General features: G+C 54.3%; 1 protein-coding gene across 1 annotated transcript; it reads left to right on the top strand.

Moving 5' to 3' along the window:
• The first annotated feature begins 2,303 nt into the window (after positions 1-2,303).
• Positions 2,304-3,236, top strand: LOC137466327 (olfactory receptor 14J1-like). The gene has a single exon (XM_068178089.1). The coding sequence runs from the start codon at positions 2,304-2,306 to the stop codon at positions 3,234-3,236; it is 933 nt and encodes a 310-aa protein (XP_068034190.1).
• Positions 3,237-9,691: the final 6,455 nt, after the last annotated feature.

Genomic DNA, 9,691 nt, shown 5'->3' with positions numbered 1-9,691 from the left:
TTTTTAGCAGCTCGTTAAAATACTTCTCCATAACTGTGAAAGGAAACCTTCTTAATGAACTGCATTAGAGCAAAGGGAAATCGACCCACAACCATGGTTTTGTGAGGACTGGTTTGATCCTAATGAGCCCCGTGGTGCGTTTGGAGGTGAGCCCTGGAACCTCAGGCCCTGAGAGGAGATAGCACAAACCTTTCCAGGAGTCAAAGTCAGAAAAAAACCCCAAAGTTTCTTGAGCCATTAATGGGCGCCACTGAGGTCCATCTCCAATGCAGGCTCCTCATGGACTCCTTGGAGGAGAGAATTGGAGGACAGGATTGCACAAAAACCTCTCAGAGACTCAGAGTGAAAAGGACAATCCAAAGTACCTTAAACTCCTTGTGTATCTCAAAGCATCAATGAGCCCCACTGAGTGTCAGTACAAAGCTCTCAGGGGGCTAATTAAAACAGATAATTTCAGGCTGTGACTGCACAATCTTTCTCACAGAATCTGTATCAAAAGGGAAACAGAAAGTACCTTAAAAGAACTGAAGTGCCTTGAAGCATTAATGAGCCCCACTGAGTGTTGTTCCTGACAATGCCTCTCCAGGGACTAATTACAGCAGATAATTGGAGGCCATGATTGCACAAAGCTCTCAGAGACTCCAAGGCAAAAGCAAAAGCCAAAGTGCTTTGAAAAAACTGTAGTCCCTAGGAGGATGAAGGAGCCCCCAGGGCCATTCCTGAGCAAGGCCCCCCAGGGACTCCTTCCAGCAGATCCTTGAGGCCACTGGGATGTGGGCTAGGGGGGGATGCTGAGGGCAGGACAAGGGGGTGACAGTGCCCAGCCTGGCTGGGGCTGTGCCAGGAGGCCCCAGTGCCTCAGGACAAGGTGTCTCCTGACAGCCCTTGGTGGCACAGACCCTGCTGTGCCCCAGGGCACCCGGACTTGGCTTCTCTTTGTCCCCACCTGTCATCAGTGCCTCCAGTTCTCTGCTCTGCCTGGGGCCTGGGGACACTTTCTCAGTCGTGTACCTCAGTGGGACCCATTAAAAGTCAAAGACATTTTGGAGTTGGATTCTGACTTGGAGCTCTGGAGAGGTTTCTGCAGCTCCGTCTCAGGGCCTGATGTTCAGGGCCTGAGCACAAAGCCCCAGAGGGTCATTAAAGTCCTTGTGCTGTGTCTGTGCTGCTGAGCTGGGCCGGGCTCCTGGCACAGAGGGTGATCCTGGTAACCAAGGAGAGCTTCAAAAGCACATTTCTCTGGATGAGCAGCTCTTCTCCCAGCCCAACAGGACTGGGGCACTGCCTACAGCCAGCCCGGGCACAGCACAGAGGCACAGAGAGCTTCCATCAGTCAGGGCTGGGAAGGTGCTGAGAAGTGCCTGGGGCAGAATCCCTGGCAGCCCTTGGCACAGGAACCTCTGGCTGCAGGACAATGCAGCTGCAGCTCCTGGAGTGATCTCCTACAGCTGGAACATCCCAATGCCCACAGACCCTGTGAGTACATTCTCTGATCATCTCTTGTGCAGAGCAGCCAGGGGTGCCCAGGGCTATCCTGCAGAGCAGGGTCCTGCAGCCCAGGGTGCTGTGCTGGGCCAGGGACTCTGCTGCCTGCCAGGGACAGCTCTCAGCCGGCCCGGGGAGCTGCTCCCAGCACTGGGGGACAAGATGGGGGTGGAAGGAGACAGCTGGTAGGGCTTGGAAGTGTTCTTCATGTGTGGTGAGGATGCTGCATTGTGCAGGACTGCTCCCAGCATGGCATTTAACTGCAGAACATTTCCAAGTATATTATATGGGCGCTCAGCAAGGCAGGGGCTGCATAAAAGGGGAAATCCTGCTTTTTTAATCTACTGATCTGTGTGGATTGGATGGGAAATTGCACATAGATATTCATCACTCAGTTCAGGCTGAGAAACATAAACAAGTTTTCTCTCAGGAGTCAATAAACCAGGCAGTGACAGAAATCAGCACAGGGCCCCTCACAGGCAGCATCAGTGCTGCTTTTCCAGCCTCCTCAGGGTTGCTCTGACGTTGCCATCAGAGCCTGCAGAGCCAGAGCTGCCCCTGGGCAGTGCCTGAGCTGGGGGGGTCTGCAGGGCAGAGCTGAGCCCCCAGGGCTGGGCTGGGCTCTGGCAGCACTGGCAGGGCCCAGCCCTGGGCACAGGGAAGCAGCTGCTGGCAGGGACAGCTCCAGGCAGCAGAGCCCTGGGCAGGCAGGGGTGGGGAAAGTGTCCCCAAGCTGTGCTGGGATACTTAAATTCCTTTCCAAACCCAACTATTCCATGATTACTTTCCTTACAGATCCCCATGTGCAGCCACAGCCAATGTCCAACAGCAGCTCCATCAGCCACTTCCTCCTGCTGGCACTGGCAGACACGCGGCAGCTGCAGCTCCTGCACTTCTGCCTCTTCCTGGGCATCTCCCTGGCTGCCCTCCTGGGCAACGGCCTCATCATCAGCGCCGTAGCCTGCGGCCACCACCTGCACACGCCCATGTTCTTCTTCCTGCTCAACCTGGCCCTCAGCGACCTGGGCTCCATCTGCACCACTGTCCCCAAAGCCATGCACAATTCCCTCTGGGACACCAGCACCATCTCCTACTCAGGATGTGTTGCTCAGCTCTTTTTTTTTGCCTTCTTCATCTCAGCAGAGCTTTCCCTCCTGACCATCATGTGCTACGACCGCTACGTGTCCATCTGCAAACCCCTGCACTACGGGACCCTCCTGGGCAGCAGAGCTTGTGCCCACATGGCAGCAGCTGCCTGGGCCAGTGCCTTTCTCTATTCACTGCTGCACACGGCCAATACATTTTCCCTGCCCCTGTGCCATGGCAATGTCCTGGGCCAGTTCTTCTGTGAAATCCCACAGATCCTCAAGCTCTCCTGCTCCAAATCCAATCTTAGGGAACTTGGGCTTATTGCTGTTAGTGTGTGTGCAGCATTTGGCTGTTTTGTGTTCATTGTTTTCTCCTATGTGCAGATCTTCAGGGCTGTGCTGAGGATCCCCTCTGAGCAGGGACGGCACAAAGCCTTTTCCACCTGCCTCCCTCACCTGGCCGTGGTCTCTCTGTTCCTCAGCACTGCAGTGTTTGCCTACCTGAAGCCCCCCTCCATGTCCTCCCCATCCCTGGATCTGGCCTTGTCCGTTCTGTACTCGGTGGTGCCTCCAGCCCTGAACCCCCTCATCTACAGCCTGAGGAACCAGGAGCTCAAGGCTGCAGTGTGGACACTGATGACTGGATGCTTTCAGGGACATTAAACTGCTGGCCAATTTCTGCAAATCACTTGTAATAAAAGTAATTTTTGATACTTCTTGTTGGCTTGGTAGTGGGTGTGTTTTTTTACTTTGCCTTATTTTTTAATATTGACCACAAGGAAATGCCATTGATTTTGCCATTTCTCCTTTTGTTTCTTTACACCACCCCGTGTCCACAGACTGTGCCAATGAGGGGTTGTGCTCATGGTGGCTTTAAAGGAATTCAAGAATATCCCAGCAAAGTTTTCTGCAGAGATGCCCTTTTGTTGCCTTCTCTGGAGCTGCAGCAGCAATGTCTGTGTGCAGAGCTGGGGCAGATCAGTGCTGGCACAGCAGCTGTGCCCAGCAGCAGCAGAAGCTGGCAGAGCGGCTGTGCCTAGCAGCAGCAGCACTTGGTGTTGCCAGTGCTGCTCCCGTGGCCCTGCCCCGCTGCCCTGGTGGCCCTGGTGTTGCTGCAGGGCCTGAGTGCTCTCGGGGCCGGGCACAGTCCTGGGGGTGGCAGTGCCGGGGCTGCAGCAGGGACAGCCCATGGGCACTGCTGGGGCAGCGCTGACGCCTCAGGCCAGGGCCTGGGGGCTCCAGGCTCCTTGCCCAGGCTCTCTCAAGAACACGGCCAGGCCAATGCTCAGCACAGAAAACCCCCGTGAGCAGCCCCAGGCTGGCCGTGGGCAGGCTGGGGGCAAACAGCATGGCTGGTGCTCTGCAAGGGCCCTGGGGGAGACGGGAAGGAGCAGCAGAGCAGGGGCTGATCCATCCCCAGTGCGCTGGACAGCCCAGGGCAGCGTCCCAGAGCGTCCTCATGGAGCTGCCAACAACATCCCCCCTCTGCAGCCCTGGCCTCTCCCCCAGCTCACACAGGTGCCGCATCCTTGCAGGCACAGCCACGGCAGCACTGGCTCAGGAACCCCGTTTGCATTGCACACAGCAGGCGGGAGCACCCCCATGCTGCTGCTGTGGGGACAGGAACCTGAGGGAGCACAAATGCCATCAGCCCCTGGGGCCAGGAAGGGCTGGGGCACGCCAGGGAAACCACTCAGCTTTGTCCTGGCCTCTGCAGCCAGCCAGAAAGTTTGTTCCCATCAGCTGGGAGTTTCCTGTCCCACTGCAGACGCTGTTGCTCAGAGCCAGGGCTGCCTGGCAGCCACCCCCAAACTGCCCTGAGCATTTCCTTGGCTTCTCCTTTGGTTTCTTTACTCTTCCTGCTACAAATTTCTTCCCATTGCCCACCCCTGTTCCCTCCCCTGCAAACATCCCATCCCTGTTTGCCCTTTCCTCTCTGGCCCCACTCCCCATTCCAGTTCCTGACCTGGCACCATGGGATCGTCCCTTGGGGAGCAGGATCATCCCACAAGTGCTGCAGGAATTGTCTGCAGGCTCCTGCAGTGCCTCGTGCTGCTCCCTTGCCAGAGGCAGCCCAGGCCAGGGGGGCACATCTGGGCTGCTGTGTCTGGCTGTGGGGCTGCCTGTTCTGGGCAGTGAGGAGGGGCTGCAGAGGCTCTGCAGGACTGACAGGATGGGCTGTGGGGCTGTGAGGAGAAGCTGAGGAACGTGGGCTGCTGGAGCTTCTGAAGAGGAGGCCCAGGGCTCCTCCTGCAACTGCTCCAAGGGTGGTTTCATAGAATCCCAGAATCAGCAAGGCTGGAAAAGACCTTGGAGATCATCAAGTCCAACCTTTTCCCTGAGACCGCCTTGTCTCCCCTGAGCCTCCTCTTCTCCAGGATCAACAACCCCAGCTCCCTCAGCCGCTCCTCACAGGACTTGTGCTCCAGACCCCTCACCAGCCTTGTTGCCCTTCTCTGGACACGACCCAGCCCCTCCAGGTCCTTGCTAAATTGGGGGGCCCAGAACTGGACACAGCACTCGAGGTGCTGCCCAACCAGTGCCCAGCACAGGGGAAGAATCCCTGCCCTGATCCTGCTGGCCACACCATTCCTGATCCAGGCCAGGAGCCATTGGCCTTCTTGGCCACCTGGGAACACTGCTGGCTCATGTCCAGCCTGCTGTCCATCAGTCCCTGCAGGTCCCTTTCTGCCTGGCTGCTGTCCAGCCACTCTGTCCCCAGCCTGAAGCGCTGCAGGGGTTGTTGTGGCCAAGGTGCAGGACCTGGCACTTGGACTTGTTAAACCTCACCTTGGTGGATCTGGCCCCTGGATCCAGCCTGTCCAGGTCCCTGTGAAGAGCCCTCCTAAGTCCAGCAGATCAACACCGCCAGACAACTTGGTGTCACCACGGCTCCATGAGGCCTCCCAGTGTCACCATGTTTCTTTGGTGTCACAAAGTTCCTTGGATCCTTGGGCCCTGCAGTGTCACAATGGCACCGTGGTGCCCCAGGGCCCTGCAGTGTCACAATGGATCCTTGGTTCCATGAGGTCTGGCAGGGCAGCAATGCTCTCCTTGGTTCCTGCTGTCTCCCGCACCTCCCACTGTCAGGCTATAGAAGGACACCTGGCCGATGAAGGGGAGTGGGAGTGGGTACCTACTCAAGGAGGTAATAATAAAAATCCCTCCCAACCCCCTCTCCCAAGCCAGGTGCCACTTCAGATTCTGTATGATCCCCTGGATCTGGAGAATCAGCCAGATGGTTTAGAAGAAAATTATCTGCCCAGTGAGCCTCCCAATTATGATTCATCTGTGAGACAGATCAGCACCTCTAACATCAAAAAGGACAGAAGGGTAATTGTGGTGGGTGACTCCCTTCTGAGGGGAACAGAGGGCCCCATATGTCGACCAGACCCACCCCACAGAGAGGTCTGCTGCCTCCCTGGGGCCCGGGTACGGGATATCACTGACACACTGCCTGGGCTGATTCAGCCCTCTGATTATTACCCACTGCTGATACCCCAGGCTGGCAGCGATGAGATTGAAAAGAGGAGTGTCAGGGCAATTAAAAGGGACTTTAGGGCATTGGGTCAGGTGGTTAATAGGACAGGGGCACAGACAGTCTTTTCCTCAGTCCCTTTGGAGTCTGAGAAAAATGGTGAAAGCAAAAGGAGAGCTCACATTACCAATGAGTTGCTTGAGGGTTGGTGTCATCGACAAAATTTCATATTTTTTAATCATGGGGCAACTTTTACAGCACCTGGCCTGCTTGGACCAGACAGGCTCCATCTTTCTGTGAAGGGCAGAGGAATTTTAGCTTATGAACTGTCAGAACTTGTTGAGAGGGCTTTAAACTAGGTCTGAAGGGGAACGGGATGCAGCTGGGTTGTCTGGAAGGAGGCTCGTGGGTGGTAAGCCTGAGCTAGGGATGAAATCAGCAGCCCAGCTGAGGTGCATGTACACCAATGCACACAGCATGGGTAACAAACCAGAAGAGCTGGAGGCCAAGGTGCAGCAGCAGAGCTATGATGTCATTGCCATCACAGAAACAGGGTGGGACGACTCACATGGCTGGAGCGCTGCACTGGATGGCTGCAAGCTCTTCAGGAGAGACAGGAAAGGGAGAAGAGGTGAAGGGATGGCCCCTTTACATTAGGGAGGCTTTTGATGCTACGGATGTTGAAACTAATGCTGATGGAGCTGAATTTCTATAGGTGAGAATTACGGGGAAGGCCAACAAGGCTGACATCCTACTGGGAGTCTGGTATCAGCTACCCAACCAGGAAGAAGAGGTGGACAACTCATTCTATAAGCAGCTAGAGAATGTTTCTGGATCATGAGCCCTTGTTCTTGTAGGTGATTTCAATCTGCTGGACATCTGCTGGGAACTCAATACAGCAGCAAAGAGCCAGTCCAGGAAATTTTTAGAGTTTGTGGAGGACAATTTTTTGTCGTAGCTGGTGAGTGAGCTCACCAGGAGAGGGACTATGTTGGATCTGTTGTTTGTAAATAGGGAAGGGTTGGTGGGAGATGTGGTGGTTGGAGGCCGCTTGGGGCACCGTGATCATGAAATTATAAAATTCTCAATATTTGGTGAAGTCAGGAGGAACACTAATAAGACTTTTACATTGGACTTCAGAGGTCAGACTTTGGCCTATTTAGGAGACTTATTCAGAGAGTTCCTTGGGAAGCAGCCCTTGAAAACAAAGGAGTTCAGGAAAGGTGGGAAGCTTCAAAACAGAGATCTCGAGGGCACAGGAAGAGACTTTCCTTGTGTGCCGAAAGACGAGTCAACTAGGCAAACGTCCAGTGTGGATGGGAAAGGAGGTTTTGAAGGAACTTAGGAATAAAAGGAGGATGTATCATCTTTGGAAGGAGGGTCAGGTCTCTCAGGAAGTATTTAAGGGGCTTGCTGGGGCATGAAGGAAAGAAATTAGGGAGGCTAAAGCTCAGTTCGAACTTAAAATGGCACCTTCTGTAAAGGATAATAAAAATGTTTTTATAAATATATCAATGGTTAAAGGAAGGGTAAGACCAATCTATGTTTTTTATTAGATGTGGAAGGGAATTTAATAACTGCAGATGAGGAGAAGGCAGAGGTGCTTATTGCCATTTTTTGCTTCAGTTTTTTGTGAGAAAATGATTTTCCTTCAGGACAACTGTCCTCCTGGGCTGGTTGATAGGGTCAGGGAGCAGAGTGGGACACTGTTGTCCAAGAGGAGGCCATCAGAGAACTGCTGAGCTGCTTGGATGTTCATAAATCCATGGGACCAGATGGGATCCACCCCAGGGTGATAGGGAGCGGGCAGATGAGCTTGTGAAGCCGCTCTCCATCATTTACCAGCAGTCCTGGCTCACTGGTGAGGTCCCAGATGACTGGAAGCTGCCCAATGTGACACCCATTCACAGCAAGGGTGGGAAGGAGGATCCTGGTAATTCCAGGCCAGTCAGCCTGACCTCAGTACCTGGTAAGGTCATGGAACAGTTCACACTGAGTGCCATCACACAGCACTTCCAGGATGGCCAGGGTATCAGACCCAGCCAGCAGGGGTTCAGCAGGGCTAGGTTGTGTCTGGCCAACCTGATCCCCTTCTATGACCAGGTGACCCTCCTCGTGGACGCAGGAAAGGCTGTGGATGTGTCTGTTTGGACTCCAGCAAGGCCTTTGGCACTGTCTCCCTCAGCACACTCCTGGAAAAGCTGCAGCCCACGGCTGGGACAGGAGCACTCTGTGCTGGGTTCAGAACTGGCTGGATGGCCGGCCCAGAGAGTGGTGGTGAGCGGTGCTGCATCCAGCTGGGGACAGTCACCAGTGCTGTCCCTCAGGGCTCTGTGCTGGGCCAGCTCTGTTCAATATTTTTATTGATGTCATGGATGAGGGGATTGAGGCTTTCATTAGTAGAACTGCAGATGGCACTAAGCTGGGAGCGTGTGTCCATCTGTTGGAAGGTAGGAGGGCTCTGCAGGGACACCTGGAACCGCTGGATAGATGGCAGAGTTCAATAAGTTTAAATTTAATAAATCCATGTGCCCAGTCCTGCATTTTGGCCACAATAACCCCCTGCACTGCTCTAGGCTGGGGACGGTGTGGCTGGACAGTGCCCAGGCAGAAAGGGTCCTGGGGGCACTGGTCGACAGCAGGCTGGACATGAGCCAGCAGTGTGCCCAGGTGGCCAAGAAGGCCAGTGGCTCCTGGCCTGGATCAGGAATGGTGTGGCCAGCAGGAGCAGGGAGGTCATTCTTCCTCTGTACTTGGCACTGATGTACTTGGCATTCTTCCCCTGTACTGGCACCGTTCCTCGAGTGCTGTGTCCAGTTCTGGGCTCCCCAATTTAGGAAGGACATGGACAGGCTGGAGCATGTCCAGAGAAGGGCAACAAGGCTGATGAGGGGCCTGGAACACAAGTCCTGTGAGGAATGACTGAGGGAGCTGGGGTTGTTTATCCTGGAGAAGACTCAGAGGTGACCTTATCACTCTCCACACTCCCTGAAAGGTGGTTGCAGTCAGGTGGGGGTCGGTCTCTCTCCTCACAGCAACTGACGGGACCAGAGGACAGTGTCTTAAGCTGCACCAAGGGAAATTTAGGTTGGATATTAGGGGAAAAGTTTTTTATGGAAAGGGTGATAAAGTACTGGAATTGTCTGTCCAGGGAGGTGGTGGAGTCACCACCATGGGATGTGTTTGAAAAAAGACTGGATGTGGCACTCAGTGCCATGGTTTAGCTGAGGTGGTGTTAGGGCATGGGTTAGACTTGATGATCTTAAAGGTCTCTTCCAACCCAGCAATTCTGTGATTATGTGACATCACAGACCAGGTTGTGACATCATATAGTAGGCTGTGACATCCCAGGTTTATTATGTGACATCACAGAGCAGGCTGTGACATCAGAGCATGCCTGTGTGACATCACAGAGCAGAGCAAGCTGTGAGGTCAAAGAGTGTGCTGTGACATTATAGGGTGGCTGTGTTCCATCACTGAAGGTGTTGTGACATCACAGGGTGGGTCTGTGAGCCCACAGAGGTGCTGTGTGACATGATAAGTGAGTTCTGACATCACAGAGCAGGCTGTGACATCACAGAGCAGGCTGTGACATCACAGAGGAGGTTGTGATGTCACAAAGTCGGCTGTGACATTACAG

The sequence above is a fragment of the Anomalospiza imberbis genome, unplaced genomic scaffold (genome assembly GCF_031753505.1).
Source record: "Anomalospiza imberbis isolate Cuckoo-Finch-1a 21T00152 unplaced genomic scaffold, ASM3175350v1 scaffold_175, whole genome shotgun sequence".
In the NCBI taxonomy this organism is placed as follows: Eukaryota; Metazoa; Chordata; class Aves; order Passeriformes; family Viduidae; genus Anomalospiza; species Anomalospiza imberbis.
Note: the sequence above shows the minus strand (reverse complement) of the source record. Positions and strands in the feature narration are given on the sequence as shown.

Coding starts and splice junctions, on each gene's coding strand:
- LOC137466327 (XM_068178089.1), top strand. CDS start 2,304: ATGTCCAACAGCAGCTCCATCAGCCACTTCCTCCTGCTGGCACTGGCA.